The sequence below is a fragment of the Hemiscyllium ocellatum genome, chromosome 9 (assembly GCF_020745735.1).
Source record: "Hemiscyllium ocellatum isolate sHemOce1 chromosome 9, sHemOce1.pat.X.cur, whole genome shotgun sequence".
Lineage (NCBI taxonomy): Eukaryota > Metazoa > Chordata > Chondrichthyes > Orectolobiformes > Hemiscylliidae > Hemiscyllium > Hemiscyllium ocellatum.
The window spans coordinates 115,100,426-115,123,316 of record NC_083409.1 but is presented as its reverse complement, the minus strand read 5'-3'; the positions used below and the strand labels follow the sequence as shown (position 1 = coordinate 115,123,316).

Sequence of the window (22,891 nt, the reverse complement as noted above, 5' to 3'; positions counted from 1 at the left end):
CTGATCTATCTCGACAACTTTCCCTTAATTTCTTTGAACTCAATGTTGCTGACCTCACTGTGACTTGCTTCCTTTGCTGTTGTGTGATGTGATGCTGTTTCATTGATATATTGTGTCCCCTCCCTCTGCCAGACTAGTTTAAGCTCCTCCCAACAGCACTTGCAAACCTAGCTGTGAGGATATTGGTCTCACTGTGACTCAGGTGCAGACCCTGCTTTGTGAACATGTCCCACCTTCCCCAGAAATGGTGCTCGTGATCCAGAAATCCAAAACGCTTCTGCACCCACTGATCTTGAGCCACACATTCAGCTGTCCTACTTTCTGATTTCTAAACTTGCAGACATTATGACCGTTGAGGTCCTGCTTTCTAATCTATTGCCTAGCTTCCTGTACAGCTCCTTCTGTTGGAAGGGTGGGAGCATGTTTCCTTATGTCTGGGCCAAGACCTGTTCTCGTTCTACATCTCTAAAATCATTTATCTGGTCGCATTCTCATTCCTGCTTGCTCATGAGATCTCATTGTGCAGTAATTGGCATTTCCTACACTCGGACATTTCTTGAGGTCAGAAAGCCACCCTCTGACTGTGAAGTGAGTTTGAGATTGGTCAGAAATAGGGGAACACCATAATCATGTTGTTTTCCTTTCTCCCTGGGTCCAAATGCTGCCGGGTGTCTCTCATCTGAGAATCTGTTGGGACAGACTCTCTCTCTGCCTGCACACTCGGTTTGTTAGCAACCCACCCACCAGAACCAGGTTGGAACTTGCTTCACTCACAAGTTACTTTGAAAACAATCCAACTCTCTCAGTCCCCGCAGCTAAAATGAAAAGCTCTTGCAGTTTCAAACATTCTGGAATTGGGTTGTGTTTCAGTCGCTGTCACAGTTTGTCTAAATTACATGATCCTCAGGGTGAGTGTCCCTGACAGGGCTGCTGTTTATTACCTGCTCCTAGTTGCCCTGAGAAGGGGCTGTGAGCTACCTTCTGAAACCACCAGGAACTGAGCCCCTCCGTCACCCCCTCAGAGGGTGGTTCATGGGGGAGCTGACATTAGTCAGGGACCAGAATCACACAGAGAACCCTCCTGGGGAACGACAGTGGTCTTCCTTCCCAAGCTGCAGTGATGAAGTTATAGCATCATAGAGTTTTACGGCACAGGAGGAGGCCATTTGGCCCGTTGGGTCTGTACCAGCTCCTGAGTAAGCTGCCTGACTGCTCCCACTCTCCAGCCGAATCCCTGCTGCCTTATAACTTCATCCCTTTCAAATATATACCCAGCTCTCTTCTGAACCCCCACAATGGAATCCACCTCCCCCACTCTCTCAGGAGCACATTCCAAATCCCAACAACTCTCGCAGTAAAGACATTTCCCCTCACCTCACTCTGAGCTCCCTCACTGACAATCTTGCAATTATGACTCCCAGTTATTGATATACCACCTCGTGGAAACAGAATATTTACTTTATCCTGTAGGATTGTTCATAATTTTGAACCCCTCAAAAAGATCTTAACCTCCTCTGCTCCAATGAGAATAAGCCCAATTTCTCCCTGGGATCGTTCCAGTAAATCTCCTTTCAGGATTTTAACATCCTTTCCTTAAACAAGGTGCTCAGAAGTGACCACACTGCTCCAAATCTGGTCTGACCGATGTGTACTGTCCGGTGGGGAATGCGCTGGCTCAGTTCCTGCGCTGTGTGAAGTTGTTCCCCTCACCGGGCACTTTCATCATTTCAGTGTAACTGCAAATTGAATCTGGAAGTTAAAGAGCAGACAACATTCCCCCTCCCCCGCCCACCCCCCCCCTCCCACCCCACCCCCGGCTATTCCCCCACCCCCGGCTATTTCCCTCCCCACCCACCCCCCCGCTATTCCCCCTCCCCGCACACTCCCCGGCTATACCCCCTCCCCCACCCACCCACCCACCCATTGCTATTCCCCCTCCCCGCCCACTCGCCACTATTCCCCCTCCCCCTCCCACTCCCTGCTTTCCCCCTCCCCCGCCCTCCCCCGCCCCCTCCCCGCCAATCCCCCTCCCCCGCCCTCTCCCCGCTATTCCCCCTCCCCCGCCCACCCCCTGCTATTCCCCCTCCCCCGCCCACTCGCCGCTATTCCCCCCCGCCCACTCGCCGCTTTTCCCCCCTGCCCACTCGCCGCTTTTCCCCCTCCTCTGCACACCCCCCGCTATTCCGCCTCCTCCGCCCACCCCCCGCTATTCCCCCTCCCTCGCCCACTCCCCGCTATCCCCCCGCCCCACACAGTGGAATTGCCTGGCAAGAGGCTGGAGAAACCAACCCCCCTCCCTGCCGGTGCTTTTCCCACTGACCCACCTCCACCCACCTGATCTGCCCAGGTGCCATGATGCATGTGAGACCCAGGGCCCTTCCCAGACCCCAACCACATGCCCTCCACCCCCCCTACACACACACACACACACACACACACACACACACACACACACACACACACACACAACAGATCCGCACTGTCACCCATCCCCGTCCTGGTTCTGGAACTCTCTCCCTGTCTCTCTCTCTCTCCCTCTCTCTCTCTCTCTCCCTCCCTCTCTCTCTCTCCCTCCCTCCCTCCCTGAATGCAGGGGATAGTTGGTACTTTAGAGACTGAGAGAGAGAGATTCCTATTTGTTGAAGATTATTGAGGATGATTGAGACCATGACACGTTTGAATCTGGGTAAGTGGGACAGGGGCCTAGGAACAGGAGTAGACCATTCAGCCCCACCATTCAATAAGATCATGGAAGATCTGTAGCCCAACTCACTCTACTCCTAACTCACTCTACTCCTAACTCACTTTACTCCTAACTCTCTCTTACTCCTAACTCCCTCTGACTCCTAACTGCTTGAACCTATATTCATTGGCAGTATTGCTTAATAAAACTGCGTCCGATTTAATTTTAACAATTGAATTATCATCAACTGCCGTTTGATGAAGAGAGTTCCAAACCTAAACTACAGTGTGTGTGTGTGTGTGCAGAACATCTCTGCTGAACACCTCGGCCCTAATTCTCAGACGATGCCCCTGTTCTAGAATCCCCAACCAGGGGAAACAGTTTATTTTTATCTATTCTGTCTGTCCCTGCTAATATCCTAAATACCTCAGTTAGATCACCTCTTCAAAGAAGGTTGCACTAATCTGCATAAAGAAATATTTGGACAGCTGACAACAAACCTGGTCAAACAGGCAGCTTCTCAGGAATATTTGAAAAACGTGGAGGGAGGGAGGGACAGCGGGAGGTTTAAGGGATGAATCCCTGAGATTAGGAACCAGGGAGCTGAAGGCACCCCCACTGGTGATTGAGTAACAGGGACAGAGGATGATTCCCACTAAGGCTCCAAGGGATCAGCATTCCTGTTGGATTTCACAATCTGTTTCCTCTTGTTGTCACTTGTGAGTTCTTCAGCTGAACTGAGGTAACTGGCTCTCAGACAGACTCTGAGTAGACGGTTAGATATCGAATGAGCTCTGGAGATTTCATCTCCCACTAATCATGTTTTAACTTGAAAAACAGAATTCTTTGTTCTTCAGAAGCAGGTTCCCACGGTTGGCAACAAGTTGAAGTGAAAACAGGAACGTCAGAACAGGAGGAGGCCCTTCAGCCCCTCAGGCTGTTCTATCATTCAATGATGTCATTGCTGATCTGGGACCTATTATACACTCCTGTCCCTGCCTCAGTACTGACTGAATACCTCTCTATAATAAATGTCCATCAATCTCGGGGTTAAATTGAAAATGGCATCTAACATCAATTGCTGACTGTGGGAGGGAATTCCAAGCTCTATCTTGGGTGAAGTTATTTTCCCCCAATCAGGGTTTCTTTCTGACATCATGGAAGCAGTTCTTCTACTTGTTTCAGCATTGTTCCCCTTGTTTCAGCATTGTTCCCCTTGTTTCAGCCTTGTTCCCCTTGTTTCAGCATTGTTCCCCCTGTTTCAGCATTGTTCCCCCTGTTTCAGCATTGTTCCCCCTGTTTCAGCATTGTTCCCCCTGTTTCAGCATTGTTCCCCTTGTTTCAGCATTGTTCCCCCTGTTTCAGCATTGTTCCCCCTGTTTCAGCATTGTTCCCCCTGTTTCAGCATTGTTCCCCTTGTTTCAGCATTGTTCCCCTTGTTTCAGCATTGTTCCCCTTGTTTCAGCATTGTTCCCCCTGTTTCAGCATTGTTCCCCCTGTTTCAGCATTGTTCCCCCTGTTTCAGCATTGTTCCCCCTGTTTCAGCATTGTTCCCCTTGTTTCAGCATTGTTCCCCTTGTTTCAGCATTGTTCCCCTTCCTGGATCCTCCACCCAGTCCATCTGCCCCAATCTGTTTAACTTAATTATTTTCAGAACTTTGGTCAAATTGTCTCTTAGCTTTCTAATTTCCCGGTTTGTGTGATATGTCATTGATAGCTCAGGTGTGATCCTGGTGAATCTGTCTGTCTGTCTGTCCTGTTGTCCGTCCTGTTGTCTGTCTGTCCGTCCTGTTGTCTGTCCGTCCTGTTGTCTGTCCGTCCTGTTGTCTGTCCGTCCTGTTGTCTGTCCGTCCTGTTGTCTGTCCGTCCTGTTGTCTGTCCGTCCTGTTGTCTGTCCGTCCTGTTGTCTGTCCGTCCTGTTGTCTGTCCGTCCTGTTGTCTGTCCGTCCTGTTGTCTGTCCGTCCTGTTGTCTGTCCGTCCTGTTGTCTGTCCGTCCTGTTGTCTGTCCGTCCTGTTGTCTGTCCGTCCTGTTGTCTGTCCGTCTGTCCTGTTGTCTGTTCTGTCTGTCCGTCTGTCTGTCTGTCCTGTTGTCTGTCTGTCCGTCCTGTTGTCTGTCTGTCTGTCTGTCCTGTTGTCTGTCTGTCTGTCTGTCCTGTTGTCTGTCTGTCCTGTCTGTCTGTCTGTCTGTCCTGTTGTCTGTCTGTCCTGTTGTCTGTCTGTCTGTCTGTCCTGTTGTCTGTCTGTCCTGTCTGTCTGTCTGTCTGTCTGTCCTGTTGTCTGAAGTAATGGTCTGAAGGACCTTCATATTCAATGTGATGCGGTGATACCCAGTTGGATAAGCTCTCACCGTCACTAAATGGAGAATTAGAGATTTAGCACAAATGTGTTGTCTCTGGTTCTTCATAGAGTTCAACAGCATTGGCAGAGGCCCTTCAGCCCACTATGTCCATGCTGGTCACCAAGACTAGTCAACACTAGTTCTTTTATCCAGCACAAAACCCGAATCATTCTATGCTATGGCACTTCAGGTGATTATCTAAATAATTCTTCAATGTTGTAACAGATTCTGTCCCGACCACTCTTTCAGGCAGTGCACTCCAGTTACAAAACACACTCTAGGTGAAATAAATCCTCCTTAAATCCCCTCTAAACCTTAAACTTAATTCTGTGCATCCTAGCTGTTGACCCTCCCAATGCACCCTGAAATCCATCAGACATCAAACCAACTGAGCTAACCATTCCCTGGCTCAACCTCCGAGGTAACTCCCACCTCCTCACGCTCTCCTCTCACCTGAGACTTGGTGACCCTCAGAGGTCACTATTCCATTTTCATCCATATGCCTATCCAATGACCATTTAAATGCCCTTAGAGCTGGTGAGTCTACTACTGTCGTTCCCCTGAAAAACAGGTATACTGTTTTGGATACTGTTGAGGGAGACGACTTACCAGAGCCTGTCACTGTTGCACAGAAGGGAAGGAGGGAAAGGAGGAGAGTGTTAGTCAGTGGGGACTCAGTAGTTAGAGGCTCAGATAGAAGGTTTGTTGGGAATGAACGAGACTCGCGGTTGGTGTGTTGCCTCCCAGGTGCCAGGGTCCGTGATGTCTCGGATCGTATCTTTGGGATCCTGAAGGGAGAGGGTGACCAGCCTCAAGTTGTTGTCCATGTAGGTACCAACGATATAGGTAGAAAGAGGGATAGGGATGTAAGGCAGGATTTCAGGGAGCTAGGGTGGAAGCTGAGAGTTAGAACAAAGTTGTTATTTCTGATTCGTTACCTGTGCCACGTGATAGCGAGGCAAGGAATAGGGAGAGACATTGGCTGAACACGTGGCTGCAGGAATCGTGCAGGAGGGAGGGTTTCAGGTACTTGGATAATTGGGGCACATTCTGGGGAAGGTGGGACCTGTACAAAGAGGATGGTCTTCACTTGAACCAGAGAGGTACCAACATCCTGGGTGGGAAATTTGCTGGTGCTATTCGGGTGGGTTTAAACTAGCTCAGCAGATGGGAACCAGAGGTGGAGCTGCAGTGTGCAGGAGGATGAGAGTAGGGAGGACAGGGACAGGATTTCAGGGTCACAGGAATGGGAACCAGAGGTGGAGCTGCAGTGTGCAGGAGGATGAGAGTAGGGAGGACAGGGACAGGATTTCAGGGTCACAGGAATGTGATGACAGACGGTGAAGTGGTTTGAAGTGTGTCTACTTCAACGCCAGAAGTATCCAGAATAAGGTAGGTGAGCTTGCAGCATAGATAGGTACCTGGGACTTCAATGTTGTGACCATTTCAGAGACATGGATAGAGCAGGCTGAGGAATGGATGTTGCAGGTTCCAGGGTTTAGATCTTTCATTAAAAACAGACAAGGCGGTAAAAGAGGGGGAGGTGTGGCCTTGTTAGTCAAGGATAGTATAACAGTGGCTGAAAGAACGTTTGACCAGGATTTGTCTACTGAGGTGGTATGGACTGATGTTAGAAACCTGAGGAGAGGAGAGGTCTCACTGCTGGGAGTTTTTTATAGGCCTCTGCAAAGTTCCAGGGAGGTGGAAGAGAGGATTGGCAAAATTATTCTGTGCAAGAGTGAAGGGAACAGCCTGGTCATTATGGGGGATTTTACCTTCCCCAACATTGACTGAAATGCTATAGCTCTTGTACGTTGAATTGATCAGTTTTTGTCCAATGTGTACAGGAGGGTTTCCTGACACAGTATGTCGAAGGGTCGACGAGGGGAGGCCACACTGGATCTGGTGCTTGGTAATGAACCAGGCCAGGTGTTTGATTAGTGGTAGGTGAGCACTTTGGAGAGAGTGACCATAATTCAGTTACGTTTAGTTTAGCAATGGGAGGGGATAGGTACATGTCACAGGTCAAGAGTTACCGATGGGGCAAGGACAATTATAATGCGATTAGGCAAGAATTAGGATGCATAGAATGGGGGAGCAAAATGCAAGGAATGCAGACAATGGAAATGTGGAGCTGGTTTAAGGTACAGATATTGCGTGTCCTTGATAGGTATGTCCCTGTCAGACAGGGAGGAAGTGATAAGGTACGGGAACCGTGGTTTACAACAGAAATTGTATCACTTGTTACAAAGAAGAAGGGGACTTATTGTTGATGAGGTAAGATGGTTCAGATGGGGAGATGGAGAGTTACAGATCAGCTAAGAAGGATTTAAAGAGAGAGTTAAGAAGAGCAAAGAGGAGACACGAGCAGTCTTTAGCAAATAGAATAAAGGAGAACCCTAAAGCTTTCTATGGGTATGTGAGGAATAAAAGGATGATTAAGGTAGGAATAGGGCCAATCAAAGACAGAAGTGGGAAGTTGAGTGTGGACCCTGTGGAGATCGGAGAGGTGCTAAACGAACATTTCTCACCTGTGTTCACTCAGGAAAAGGATAATATTGTAGAGAAGAAGGATGAGGTACGAGATATTAGACTAGAAAGGATCGAGGTTAGTTATGAACAGGTGTTATCAATTCTAGAAGGAGTGAAAGTAGACAAGTCCCCTGGGCCAGATGGGATTTATCCGAGGATTATCTGGGAAGCGAGGGAGGAGACAGCAGAGCCTTTGGCTTTGATCTTTGAGTCGTCATTGTCTATAGGTTTAGTACCAGAGGACTGGAGGATTGCAAATGTTGTGCCCTTGTTCAAGAAGGGCAGTAGAGATGGCCCAGGTAATTATAGACCAGTGAGCCTTACTTCTGTTGTAGGAAAGGTTTTGGAAAGGATTGTAAGAGAAAGGATTTGTAATCTCCAGCAAGCAACAATTTGATTTCAGATAGTCAACATGGTTTCGTCAAGGGCAGGTCATGTCTCACAAACCCCTCAGTTTTTTGAGAAGGTGACCAAGCATGTAGATGAGGGTAGGGCACTTGACGTGGTATACATGGACTTGAGTAAAGCCTTTGATGAGGTTCCACATGGTAGGCTGTTGGAGAAAATGCAGAGGCATGGAATTGAGGGTGATTTAGCAGTTTGGATTAGAAACTGGCTTTCTGAAAGAAGGCAGCGAGTGGTGGTTGATGGAAAATATTCAGCCTGGAGTCCGGTTACTAGTGGTGTGCCACAAGGATCTGTTTTGGGACCACTGCTGTTTGTCATTTTCATAAATGACTTAGACGCAGGCATAGGTTGATGGATTAGTAAATTTACAGACGACACTAAAGTTGGTGGAGTAGTGGACAGTTTGGAAGAATGTTACAGGTTGCAGGGGGACTTGGATAAACTGCAGAATTGGGCTGAGAGGTGGCACATGGAGTTCAATGCAGCTAAATATGAGGTGATGCACTTTGGGAAAAATGACAGGAAGGCAGAATACTGGGTCAATGGAAAGATTCTAGGTAGTGTGGATGTGCAGAGGGATCTTGGAGTCCATGTACATAGATCCTTGAAAGTTGCCACCCAGGTGGATAGTGCTGTTAAGAAGGCATACGGTGTGTTAGGTTTCATTGGTAGAGGGATTGAGTTCCGGAGCCGCAATATCATGCTGCAAGTATACAAAACGTTAGCGCAGCCACACTTGGAATATTGTGTACAGTTCTGGTCGCCATATTTCGGGAAGGATGTGGAAGCATTGGAAAAGATGCAGAGGAGATTTACCAGGATGTTGCCTGGTCTGGAGGGAAGGTCTTATGAGGAAAGGCTGAGAGACTTGGGTCTTTTCTCATTGGAGAGAAGAAGGCTAAGGGGGGATTTGATAGAGACATACAAGATGATCAGAGGATTAGATAGGGTAGACAGTGAGAGTCTTTTCCCTAGGATGATGATGTCAGTGTGTACGAGGGGCATAGCTACAAATTGAGGGGTGATAGATTTAAGACAGATGTCAGAGGCAGGTTCTTTACACAGAGAGTGGTAAGGGTGTGGAATGCCCTACCTGCTAATGTAGTCACCTCAGCCACATTAGGGAGATTTAAACAATCCTTGGATAAGCACATGGATGATGATGGGATAGTGTAGGGGGACGAGCTGAGAATAGTTCACAGGTCAACGCAACATCGAAGGGCCTGTTCTGAGCTGTATTGTTCTATGTTCAGGCAGGGCGTTCCACACCCCTACTACTCTCTGAGTAAAGAAACTATCTCTGACATCTGTCCAATATCTATCACCCCTCAATTTAAAGCTATGCCCCTCTTGATAGCCATCACTATCTGAGGAAAAAGGCTCTCACTGTCCACCCTATCTAACCCTCTTATTATCTTATAGATATAGATCTATAGATAGTTTTATTAATAATCTACTAATAACATAAAGAGTAGACCAAAGTGCTGTTACTACGACTACTGTCAATGATGTGAAACAGGAGAAAGTGAGGTCTGCAGATGCTGGAGATCAGAGCTGAATATGTGTTGCTGGGAAAGCGCAGCAGGTCAGGCAGCATCCAAGGAGCAGGAAATTCGACGTTTCGGGCATAAGCCTTCCTGAAGAAGGGCTCATGCCCAAAATGTTGAATCTCCTGCTCCTTGGATGCTGCCTGACCTGCTGCGCTTTTCCAGCAACACATTTTCAGCTCTGATGTGAAACGACAAAGCCTGACAGGGAAATGCACTGCCTCATTAGGACAATAGACTTTTACATTTGTAAAGCAGCCAGCAGTGGAAAACACAGCTAACCCACTCTGAGGGGAAATTAGTAATGCAGCCAACTGGAGTTTGACAGAACTTTATAAAGCAATGGACATCTTGTTAAAGTTAAGCTTTGCATAGGTCTGAGTGTCTCTGTCCTGTCAGATCAATCAATATGGCTCAGGAAGCAACAGATACAGTCGACAGAAATGAGGTTACACGCTCCTGATGGAGTAACTCTCAACAACAAGGGGAACCTTCAAAATAACTACACTTCAGAGGTGATCCTGAAAGGAAGGATTTATATGTATTTGATCAGAGCTAGTCAGCATGGCTTAGTACAAGGAAAACCGTGTCTCACAAACCTTGACTGAGGTTTTTAATAAAGTAACCAAAAGGATTAATGGGGGCAGAGTCGTAGATGTGGTCTACTTGGAAAACTGAAAAACTCCAGATGCTGCAAATCCGAAGCAAAAACAGAAGTTGCTGGAAAAGCTCAGTTAGTCTGGCAGCATCTGTGAAGAGAAATCAGAGTTAATATTTAACATTAACTTCGACTTCTTGCCATGGATGCTGCCAGACATACTGAGCTTTTCCAGCAACTTCCGTTGTTTACTTGAACTTTTGTAAAGCCTTTGCCAAGGTCCTGTATGATAAACTGATTACATGGTAAAGTGAGATCACATGGGTTCAGGGCAAGCTTGCTGATTGAATACAGAATTAGCTCAATGACAGGAAACAGTGTGTGCTGGTGGACAGTTGTGTTATAGACTGGACACTGACCAGTCGTGTTTAACAGGGATCGGAGCTGGCTCCACTTTGGTTTGTCATTTATATCAATGACTTGGATGAGGATACATGAGGCACGGTTCTAAGTTTTTGGATGACACCAAAGTTGGTGAATAATGGGCAGTGAGGAAGGTGATCTAAGATTACAAAGGGATCTTGATCAATTGGGTCAATGGGCTGAGGAGCGGCAAATGGAGTTTAATTTAGATAAATACAAGGTGCTGCATTTTGGTAAAACCAACCAGGGCAAGATTTATACAGTTAATGGAAGGGCCCTGGGGAGTGTTGTAAAACAGAGAGACCTCAGGGTTCAGGTACTCAGTGTGTCACAGGTAGACAGGAAGGTTAGGAAGGAGTTCACCACGCTTACTCAGATCATTGAGGACAGGGGTTGAGACGTCATGTTGAGGTTGTACAGGATGTTGATGAGGCCACTTCTGGACCAGTCTATACAGTCCGGGTCGCCCTGCTATAGGAAGGATATTATTAAACGGGGTCTGGCTGGGATGCTCTTCGGAGGACCAGTGAGGACTCAATGGGCAGAATGGCCTGCTTCCACACAGTATGGATTCAGTGAGCCAGGAGAAGAAATGTTTCCACTCAGTGAGTGGTCAGAATCTGGTTTGTGCTGCCTGAGAGTGTGGTGGAGGCAGCAACAATGGGAACTTTTATAAAATAATTGGTTACCTGACGCTGAAGGAAACACAGATATGGAGGCAGTCACATGGCGGGGGGTGGGGGGGGCGGTGGGGGGGGGTAGGTGATGGTGGGGGGGGAAGAGATGGTGGGGGGGGAGATCGCTATGACACAAAGTGCGTTGTTCTTTCAAAGAGCAAGCACGAAACGACAGGCTGAATGGCCTGCTATGTTACTTAGGGATTCGGTAGTTCCTGACTGACACTGCCTGTTTGTTTCCAGGGTTACCAAAGATGCAAGTGGTGAGGAGATACAATGGGACCCCTCAGCCGCCAGGGAACACAGGCCCTGCCTTACACATGCAGCTCGGTGACATCCTCGAGGTGATCTGTGCTGAAGCTCACTCCACCTGGTGGCAGGTAGGACACCCTTCTCCTGAGATAACACCTCCATCTGTAACAACAGCTCCCCAAACATTCCAGATCCAAATCCTACACCAGGGAATTCACCACAAACTCCAGACAGACACTCACAGTATCACTAAGACAGTCCCTCAGAGTGAGTGGGTCAGTGCTGAGGGAGTGCTGCACTGTCAGAGGGTCAGTGCTGAGGGAGTGCTGCACTGTCAGAGGGTCAGTGCTGAGGGAGTGCTGCACTGTCAGAGGGTCAGTGCTGAGGGAGTGCTGCACTGTCAGAGGGTCAGTGCTGAGGGAGTGCTGCACTGTCAGAGGGTCAGTGCTGAGGGAGTGCTGCACTGTCAGAGGGTCAGTGCTGAGGGAGTGCTGCACTGTCAGAGGGTCAGTGCTGAGGGAGTGCCGCACTGTTGGGGTTAGTTGTCTGTTTTGAGACTGGGCATTGTGGATGTTAAAAAAAAAGTCTGATAATGACCATGATGTCATTGTCAAGTTTTATTAAAAACCTATCCTGGTTTGTGAATGTCTGTTAGTGAAGGAAACATCACCAGGTCTGGGCTATATGTGACCCCAGACCCACAGCAAGGTGGGTGTCTCTGGGAGAACTCGGGATGAGCAATTAATACTCCTCCAGCCAGTGGTGACCATATACGATGAACTCTAACAAAATGTCAGGAATTCCAGGAATGGTTTGAGAAGGATGTGCTGCAACATTACCTTTCCAGTTGAGTGAGAAATGAGTTTGCGAGTTTTGAGAAGATTTGGATCTTGGGTTGTGGTTCTGGATGTAGGTTTGCTCACTGAGCTGGAAGGTTCTGTTACAGACGTTTTGTCACCGTACTAGGTAACATCATCAGTAAGCCTCCGGAGGAAGCACTGGTGGAATGGCCCGCTTTCTATTTATGTGTTTATGTTTCCATGAGTAGATGATGTCATTTCCTGTGGTGATGTCATTTCCTGTGGTGATGTAATTTCCTGTTATTTTTCTCAGCAGATGGTAAATGGGATCCCAAGCAGAACTCTATCAACAAACTCATTGACTTGGCTCCCATTTACCACACTCTGAGAAAAAATGGCAGGAAATGATATCACCAACCCAAGGAAACCTAAACACAAATAGAAAAGGGGCAGTGCCGCCAGTGCTTCACCTGGAGGCTCACTGATGATGTTACCTAGGGTGGTGACAAAATGTCTGAAACCGAACCTTTTAGCTCAGCAAACAAACCTTTATCCTTGAGAAATGAGTCTCTGTGAGACCTGGTGGGGTTTGCGTCAGGGATCTGCTGTCATTGGGAGATGGTCTCACAGACAGTGGTCACTGTCTCCATTTTCTGCCCTCAGCTGTAATCAACCAGATTTGAACTTGTGTGGGTAAACCCCAATGGGTTTCAAATCCATCACCTTCGCCACTTGGCCATGACGACAGAGCCACTGATTGTTGTCTCCATTGGGCGAGCGGGTAATGACAGACACCTGAGAAATTGCACAGTCATTAGCTCCTCAAGCAAGACTAAAAGTGATTTTCGGCCAGTCCGTTTCATCTTGGTGATGGGACACCTTTCAGAAATCATCACATGAGACTGAACTAATCAGTAATTCTTTAGCTGTGAGGTGTTCATTAAGCAAAGCTAATACGGATTTGATTAAGGGTGAACAGGTTTAATAAATTGGATTAAGCTTTGTGATAGCACAGGAGTTGACTCTGGTGGTGTGGTTAATGTAATTGATGTGGTTGTGTGAATTGTGTTTGACAATGTGCCCTACACTGAGTGTGTCTCTGACGTGTGGAAGGGAAGGGACTGTCACAGCTGAGCGACAGGAAGCAGAGGGTAGCGACACTGGGTTGTTTCTCAGATTGGAGGAAGGTTGCTTTCGTGGTTCGCGAGGGCTCTGGACCAGATTGTTGCTTCCCTCGATTGTTACCAGGGTCCACGTGGGAGTGGGCACAGCCCAGTCTTGACATTTCCAGGTGGCATTAAGCTTGGAAAGATTACAAATGGTGAGGAAGGCAGTAAGAGACTTCAAGAAGGTGCAGACGGGCCGGTGGGAGTGACAGGAGACATTTAAAGCCGAGAATTGTGAAAATTGTACATTTGTTTTGAGGAACAAGGAACTCCGATATCAGATAGAATAGAACAGCAATTAATTGTCATTTGTATTTAAGGAGATACACTGAGATGTGTATAAGTTGCCCCAATTCTGTGCCAATTACAGAAATTATATTTTAAAAGATTGAGTGTAAGTTCGGACCAAGTATATCTTCTGTTGCCTTCACCGCTCCTGGGTTCCTGGAGTGTCTATGGGGACACCACCCATGAGGCTGCTAAGGGATTTCCGGACTGGACCCACCACACTGCCATCACCAGCACTGCGACCAACACCACAACATCACTGCAAGGACCATGAGGGACAGAGGAGACCCACCAACTCACTGAGGCTGAAGCTGCCACTTGTCAAGGGAGTGCAGGAGCAGAGGGACTCCAGTGGGTTAATGGACTTGCGTGGTTGAAATTGGCAGCACAGTGTACAAACACAGTGTGTGAAGTGTACAGGACACCAGGCTTTAATAGTAAGAGGCAGAACTTCCTCTCCAGCAGGAGAATGATAAACCAGTATGGAGCCTCAACTGGACGGTTGTGACCAGTTTGCATGCATGGAATCCCTCCAGTGTGGAAAGAGACCATTCGGCCCATCGAGTTTGCACTGACCCTCTGAAGAACATCCCACCCAGACCGGCTCCCAATCCCCCAACTCTATCCCCATAACATGGCAGTTACCATGGCAACCCCAACCTGCTTCACATGACCCTCTGATGGGTGTGGAGAGGAAGGAGGTGTAGGTACTAGGTGTAGGTGTAGGAAGGAGTGTACAGGAAAGGCTCAGGAGAATAGCTGCGGTGATGAGGGCCCTCGGTTACAGCTCAACACATCATTGACCAGCAGTGATCTGGGCAGAGGAGACTGTGGAAGGATCAGAAGTCAGATGTTCCAGAAGCTAAACGCCATGTGGGAGGTGAGGAAGCTCCTCCATTTGGTGGGTGGTTCCGAGGTGGAGTAGACTGTCTGAGAGAGTGCTCCCAGCAGGGCTGACTCAGCCTTGCAAGAGGAAGGCAGATTCTTAACTGAAGGAAATGGACTTGCAAAACTAGGGCAAGGATTGGAGGGAAGGGGGGGAGGGTGGGGGGAGATTGGGGAAGGGGGAAGGGGCGCTAAAACTGACTGAACGCTGTTTGTAAGATTCAGAAAGGACACGATAGTCTAACTTGCCTCTTTTTATCCCACAAACAGATGATATTAACAATTTTGTGCCTTGCGATATTCTGGTTTGTGTATATGATTGTGCCTTATTACATCTGTGTCTGTCTGAGGGTGAGATCCTGTGTCAGTATAATCCCGTGTGTTTAAGAAAACGTTCGCATGTGTGTCTGTCTGAGAGTGTTCCTTTTTATTCATTCAGGGGGTGTGCGTGTCACTGACCAGGCTAGCATTTATTACCCATCCCTAATTGCCCAGAGAGCAGTTAGGAGTCAACCTCATTACTGTGGGTCTGGAGTCACGTGTAGGCCAGACCAGGTAAGGCTGGCAGTTTCCTTCCCTGAAGGACCTTAGTGAACCAGATGGGTTTTCCTGGCAATTGACAGTGGATTCATAGACATCATTAGACTCTTATTCCACATTTTTATTGAATTTAAATTCCACCAAGTAACTGTATGTCTGTGTATGTTTCTGTGAGATTTTGGCTCATTGTGTTAGTTAAATATCTCTGTCCTTGTTTCAGGGTAAAAATCTGACAACGAGGGAAATTGGGTTTTTTCCGAGTGACTCAGTGAAGCCCTTGCCCTGTGTAAGTAAATACATTGCCCACTTCCCCATATCCACGACAGCAACAATGATCAGACCTTTAGGGTCTGTCAGAGAGAGAGAGTGAGTTACAAAGCCAGGGATGTGAGAGAGAGAGAGGACAGGAAACCTGTCCTTTTAGTGTTGGTGGGAGAGGGGTCAGCAGTACAGCTGCTGGCAATGACCCCAGGGATGCGGCAGCGCAGTGTCAATGTGCTGGGAGCTGATTTTCGGGGATGACTGTTCACTGACTCGTGATTCTCATTCTGTCCTCAGGTCCCCAAACCCACAGATTACTCTGGATTCCCATGGTATGTACTTGTGGTAACCAGACGGTCAAATCAATTCCTGGTAAAAACAAGGAGTGTTTGATGTTCTGAGATTTCTGACCAACGAAGTAGATTAAGGGGTGAGAATTGATTGCAGTTCATGAGTCGCTTGGCCCAGTTGAGATAGGCCCAAGCTGAGGGGATGGGAGCCATTGTTGGGCAGGTTAATGAGCTTGTGGCTGTTAGGATTCTCCTGTGAGTAGGTCAGCTCCTCCCTGACCAGCTGCCTCATTGTGTCCAGGTCAGGAAACCTGCAGAGCCTGACCTCCAAGGCACAGATTCCAGAGTGATCCAGGGATCACTATTCCAGTGTGATCCAGGGATTAATATTCCAGAGTGATCGAGGGTAATCATTGGAGCAGACTCCAGGGAGAGACAGTGGAGGCTGTTCATGGTGATTCTTTCAAATGGAAATGAGAGTGATTTCTCTCAGGACACCACATGCTGGTCTCCAGGATCTGAGTAATTGGAGATGTGACATGTGGAGATTACAGCGAGTTCAGGAGGACCAGGGGACTGTGGATCGATGGTTCCCAAAGCTCTCCCCCATTGAGTGGTGTGGAGGAGGGGATCCTCACTTCATGACTGACCCAATGGGAAATGCGAACTCTGGTCACAGACTCTGTTGTCATTGGGCGATGTGGCTACTCGGTGAGTGGTCCACAGTGAGAGAGAAGGAGTTGGTCTGTTTTGGTGAAACCCTCAGATTCGGAAATAAATATCGACTTCAAGTGAGAAACCGAGTATCCCTTGAGCAGGGTGTTTTAATGAATGTATCATTGCCTGTTACCTCTGATAACAGGAGAAACTGTAGGTGGATGTTGTGGTGTTAAAGAATACAACAGACACTCATTATAGCTATCTTTTACAAAACATTACACTTCTCAGACACACAAGTATCTGGGTTACACAACGGAGCCATGTTCTTCCGGTGGAGTCATATACTGCACTGTCAGAGGGTCAGTGCTGAGGGACAGCTGCACTGTCAGAGGGTCAGTACTGAGGGAGTGCCGCACCGTCAGAGGGTCAGTGCTGAGGGAGTGCTGCACTGTCAGAGGGTCAGTATTGAGGGAGTGCTGCACTGTCAGAGGGTCAGTACTGAGGGAGAGCTGCACTGTCAGAGGGTCAATGCTGAGGGAGTGCAGCACTGTCAGAGGGTCAGTACTGAGGGAGTGTCGCACTCTCAGTGGGTCAGTGCTGAGGGAGTGCCGCACCGTCAGAGGGTCAGTGCTGAGGGAGTGCCGCACCGTCAGAGGGTCAGTGCTGAGGGAGTGCCGCACCGTCGGAGGGTCAGTGCTGAGGGAGTGCCGCACTGTCAGAGGGTCAGTGCTGAGGGAGTGCTGCACTGTCAGAGGGTCAGCGCTGAGGGAGTGCTGCACTGTCGGACGGTCAGTACTGAGGGAGTGCTGAAATGTCAGAGGGTCAATGCTGAGGGAGTGCTGCACTGTCGGAGGGTCAGTGCTGAGGGAGTGCCGCACTGTCAGATGGTCAGCGCTGAGGGAGTGCCGCAATGTCGGACGGTCAGTACTGAGGGAGTGCTGCACTGTCAGAGGGTCAGTGCTGAGGGAATGCTGCACTGTCAGAGGGTCAGTACTGAGGGAGTGCCGCCCTGTCAGAGGGTCAGTGCTGAAGGAGTGCTGCACTGTCAGAGGGTCAGTACTGAGGGAGTGCTGCCCTGTCAGAGGGTCAGTGCTGAAGGAGTGCTGCACTGTCAGAGGGTCAGTACTGAGGGAGTGCTGCACTGTCAGAGGGTCAGTACTGAGGGAGTGCTGCAATGTCAGAGGGTCAGTGCTGAGGGAGTGCCGCACTGTCAGAGGGTCAGTGCTGAGGGAGTGTTGCACTGTCAGAGAGTCAGTGCTGAGGGAGTGCTGCACTGTCGGACGGTCAGTACTGAGGGAGTGCTGCAATGTCAGAGGGTCAGTGCTGAGGGTTTGCTGCACTGTCAGAGGGTCAGTATACTGAAGACATGTTATTATTTGAACAAAGAAAATTTACAGCCCAGGAACAGGCCCTTCGGCCCTCCAAGCCTGAGCCGATCCAAATCCACTGTCTAGACTTATCCCCCAATTCCTAAGCCTCTGTATCCCTCTGCTCCCCACCTACTCATGCATCTGTCCAGACACATCTTAAATGAATCTACTGTGCCTGTCTCTACCACCTCTGCTGGCAACGTGTTCCAGACACCCACCACCCTCTGTGTGAAGTACTTACAGCGTGTATCCCCCTTAAACTTTCCACCTCTCACCTTGAAAGCGTGACCTCTTGTTATTGAATCCTTCACTCTGGGAAAAAGCTTGTCTCTATCCACCCTGTCTATACTTTTCATGATTTTGTAAACCTCAATCAGGCCCCCCCTCAATCTCCTTTCTTCGAGTGAAAATAAACCTAACCTACTCACCCTCTCTTCATAGCTAGCACCTTCCATACCAGGCAACATCCTCACAAACCTTCTCTGCACCCACTCCAAAGCGTCCACATCCTTTTGGTAATGTGGCGACCAGAACTGTACACAGTATTCTAAATGCAGCTGAACCACCGTCCTGTACAATTTTAACACGACCTGCCAGCTCTTATACTCAATACCCTGTCCAATGGAGGCAAGCATACCATATGCCTTCTTGATCACTCTATCCACCTGTGCAGCAACCTTCAGGGTACAATGGACCTGCACTCCCAGATCTCTCTGCTCATCAACTTTTCCCAAGGCTCTTCTGTTCATTGTATAATTCGCTCTAGAATTAGACTTCCCAAAATGCATCACCTCCCATTTGTCTGGATTGAACTCCATCTGCCACGTCTCCTCCCAACTCTCCAGTCTATCTATATCCTCCTGTATTCTCTGACAGTCCCTTATGCTTTCTGTTACTCCTCCAATCTTTGTGTCATCTGCAAACTTGCTGATCATACCAACAGTGCCCTCTTCCACATCATTTATGTATATTACAAACAACAGTGGCCCCAACACTGACCCCTGTGGAACACCCACTGGTCACCTTTCTCCATTTCGAGAAACTCCCTTCAACTCCCACTCTCTGTCTCCTGTTGCCCAACCAGTTCTTTATCCACCTCACTAGAACACCCTGCACACCATGTGACTTCACTTTCTCCATTAGTCGACAATGGGGAACCTTATCAAATGCCTTACTAAAGTCCATGTATATGACATGAACAGCCCTTCCTCCATCCATCAACTTGGTCACTTCCTCAAAGAACTCTATTAAGTTGGTAAGGCACGATCTCCCCTGCACAAAACCATGTTGCCTATCACTGATAAGTCCATTCTTTTCGAAATATAAATAGATTTTATCCCTCAGTACCTTCTCCAACAACTTTCCCATCACCGACGTCAGGCTCACTGGTCTGTAGTTACCCGGAATATCCCTACTACCCTTCTTGTACAGGGGGACAACATGAGCAACCCTCCAGTCCTCCGGCACTTCACCTGTATTTAAGGATGCCACAAAGATATCTGTCAGGGCCCCAGCTATTTCCTCTCTTACCTCCCTCAGCAACCTGGGATAGATCCCATCCAGTCCTGGGGATTTGTCCGCCTTAATAACCTGTAGCCTACCCAACACATCTTCCCTACTTATGTCAACGTGATCCAGAGTTATCAAACTTCTATCTCTAATCTCAACATTTATCATGTTCCTCTCCTCAGTGAACACTGATGCAAAGTAATCATTCAGAATCTCACCCATTCTCTCAGGTTCGACACACAGCCTTCCTTCATTATCCTTTAGTGGACCAATCCTTTCTCTAGTTACCCACTTGCTTCTTATATAAGAATAAAATGCTTTGGGATTCTCCTTAATTCTGCTCATTGAAGCTATTTCATGACCCCCTTTAGCCCGCTCGATTCCACATTTAAGATTGGTTCTACTCTTCGATATTCCTCCAGGGCCTGTTCTGTTCTTAGCTGCCTGGACCTTATGTACGCTTCCCTTTTCCTCTTGGCTAGTCATACGATTTCTCCTGCTATCCACAGTTCATGAATGTTGCCTTTCCTATCCTTTGTATTCAACGGGATATGTCTATCCTGCACTATCTTTAATCTATCTTTGAAAACCTCCCACACCTCAAATGTGGACTTCCCATTCAAATAGCTGTGTCCAATCCACATTTCCCAGTTCCTGCCTAATTTTGATATTCTTGGCCTTGGCCCAGTTTATTATTCTTCCCTTCGGACCACTCTCATCTTTATCTACGAGTATTCTAAAACTTACAGAATTGTGATCACTGTTCCCAAAGAAATCCCCCACCGCAACTTCTACCACCTGTCCTGGCTCGTTCCCCAGTACCAGGTCCAATATGGCCCCTTTCCTCGTCGGACCATTGACATACTGCTCTAGAAAACTCTCCTGGAGGGTATTAATAAGTGAGTGTTTGAAGATTGTGATGTTTTGCGATGAGATATTAAACTCCTGCCCCCACACTCCCACCTGGAGTTAAAACATGAGACAACTCCAGTTTAGGGTGAGTTAGCGCCCCCCTGGTGACCTGTTTGATATAAATCCCAGATGGAGTATCATTTATAAACAGCCTTTCTCAATGTCAGAATGAGTTGTGGGATGTAGCTATGCACAATTCTTCTATTGATTTTCATGTAATGACAGGGACTTTGTTGGCAGTGAGTCCTTTGAGGAATCTGAAGGTGTTGAAAGGTGCTAGGGAAATGCAAGTCTTTCTTGGCTGTTTGTGAAAATCATTCCAGCTCCAGCCAATCACTAAAGCTGTTTCTGTCACTGATCAGGTACGCAGGGCCAATGGAGCGGCTGCAAGCCGAGAACGAGCTGATCAACCGTGGGAGCAGCACCTTCCTGATCCGGCAGAGAGTGAAGGAGTGTGGGGAGTATGCCATCAGCGTGAAGTGAGTTGTTCCTGTGTCCACTCCCCTCCCCCCCCCCCCCCCCAACTGAAACATCAACATAAAGAAAGAGAAATAGCTCAGGGTCAGGACATTGGGATGTTGAGTTGTTTTAACAACGCCTTGATGTAATTCATCAAGAATTACAACACAAAGTAACCCCCCCCAATCTAAAACAGGGCGTGCTCTTGGTAAAGGAGCTGGAGGAGCAGAGGGGGTCGGGTGGGTGTGTGCACAGATTGTTGAATGCGGTGGAGCTGTCCTCTGCTGCGTGATTCCATGACAGGCAGAGATTATCTTAACCTTGCAACCCTTTATTCTGCGATTATTGCCTCTAGTCCTAGACTCTCCCACAAGGCGAAACAACCTTTCCCCAAGTTAGAGATGAGCAGGCTTGTCTGCTCTCAGACAGTATTGAATCTATGTAATTCATTACTGCAGAGGACACTAACTATATTCAGGGCTGAGAGAGGGGAGGGGGGAGGGGGGAGATGTTTAATCAGGAAGAGACTCAGGGTTATGGGGAAAAGGCTGAGAAGTGGAGTTGATCAGGTCAGCCATGATCTCACTGATAGCAGAGCGGACTCGATGGGCTGAATGGTCTATTGCTGCTCCTACAATTTCTACATTTGTTTATGAATATCTATTATATCCTTCATTTAAAAAAAGACTCAAACGTTTTCCCAATAACAGCCTTTAAGCTCATTGGCCTACTGTTACTGTCATCTCTTTATAAATAAAGGGGTGACATTGGCTGTTTTCTAACCCTCCATGATTTTGCAGAATCTAAGGATTCCTGGCAGATTATTCCCAGTTTCTACTCTCTCTGTAGCCACCTCCTTTAATATCCTCAGGGACACACCTTCAGCTCCAGGGAATTTGTCAGCCTTTAACCCTATTAGTCTCTCAAACACTTTCTCTTGTGTGTCTAGTTTTCTTGTTGCTTTGGGAGCAATAAGATTTCAAAGAGATTTGAAGATGCTAAGTGGGTTGGAGAGGGTAAATATGGTTTCAACCTTTCCCCCTGTTGGAGAATCTGTGGGTAAATAAAAAAGATAAATACTAATCAATCCAATCGGGAAATAAATATTTGGAAGATGGTTTGAAGCCTCTGCGTGTAGAGGTGGGTGAGGGCACTAGATAATTGCAGGTGGGGATTGCAGAAGGAACAGGGAACGAGGGAGAGTGAGATGGCATACTGAGAATGCAAAGGGTTTGGGGTGAACAGTAAATGCCAGGACAGAGTGGCCTGTGGGCTTTATCCTCATCGCAATTCTGTTGGATGGTAGTTTGAGGGTCTCGAAGGATTAAAGGTGGTTGTTTTGTATGTCTGAGTGATTCTGTCTGCCTCACATCCATTTCTTACTCTCTGAGCAGGTACAACAATGAGGTAAAACACATCAAAATCATTTCCAGAGATTCATCCTTTCACATCGCTGAGAATAAACGATTCCATGCTTTAACCGTGAGTAATCTTCCAACCGAATACCTGGCTTCAGGAATAATTATCTTTCTGTATCTGGTGCGGGGCCTGGGTGTTGCTGGCTGGGCCAGTGTTAATTGGCCATCCCTAGTTGCCCTTGAGGAGGTGGTGAATTGTCTTCATGAACTGTTGCAGTCCATGTGCTGTACGTAGACCCACAATGCGTTAAGTTCTGATATAATGCGATAGTTTCGTTCTCGTGTGATCTCATGTTCTAAGAAAATCACGCAATAGCCACACCATTTAACCTAATGGGGCTGGAATCACATTACAGCCAATATAGGTACATAAAGTTCATGTTCTGCAAATAACAGTCTAAATTCTTCAACTGCGTTAAGACCAATTTGCATTGAAGAAACACACTATAGCAGAACTAACTTGTACCAGGATTTTGACCGAATAACACTGAAGGAACGGTGATATATTTCCAAGTCCCAATGGTGAGTTTTATGGAGGGGAACTTGCAGGGGAGGTGTTCCCTGTATCTGCTGCCCTTGTCCTTCTAGATGGAGGTAGCCAGGAGTTTGGAAGGTGCTGTTAAAGGATCCTGCAGTGCATTGTGTAGCGAGCATACACTGCTGCTACCGAGCGTTGGAATCATGTTTATTTTCCCGAGAGTCGAGATGAATAGGAAAGAGGGAAGGGTGATGCCAGCGAAATGGAGGTGTTGTATCTGATTGGCTCTCTGGGTATTCGGAGACTGATGGTTGGTTACTGTGGAGTGATCTCTAGTGTCCTGGACCCCTTCAGTGTCAGGCATGATGAATATTCCTGGAGTCTTCTGCTCTGGTC

At 47.8% G+C, this 22,891-nt stretch overlaps 1 protein-coding gene across 1 annotated transcript in view; it reads left to right on the top strand.

Moving 5' to 3' along the window:
* LOC132818574 (guanine nucleotide exchange factor VAV3-like) overlaps positions 1 to 22,891 on the top strand; it is a 49,615-nt gene that overhangs the window by 11,027 nt on the left and 15,697 nt on the right. The window contains exons 7-11 of the mRNA XM_060829632.1: positions 11,451 to 11,587; positions 15,359 to 15,424; positions 15,697 to 15,731; positions 20,503 to 20,619; positions 21,994 to 22,081. Of these exons, the coding sequence (XP_060685615.1) occupies positions 11,451 to 11,587; positions 15,359 to 15,424; positions 15,697 to 15,731; positions 20,503 to 20,619; positions 21,994 to 22,081 (443 nt within the window). The remainder of the gene's footprint in view (positions 1 to 11,450; positions 11,588 to 15,358; positions 15,425 to 15,696; positions 15,732 to 20,502; positions 20,620 to 21,993; positions 22,082 to 22,891) is intronic.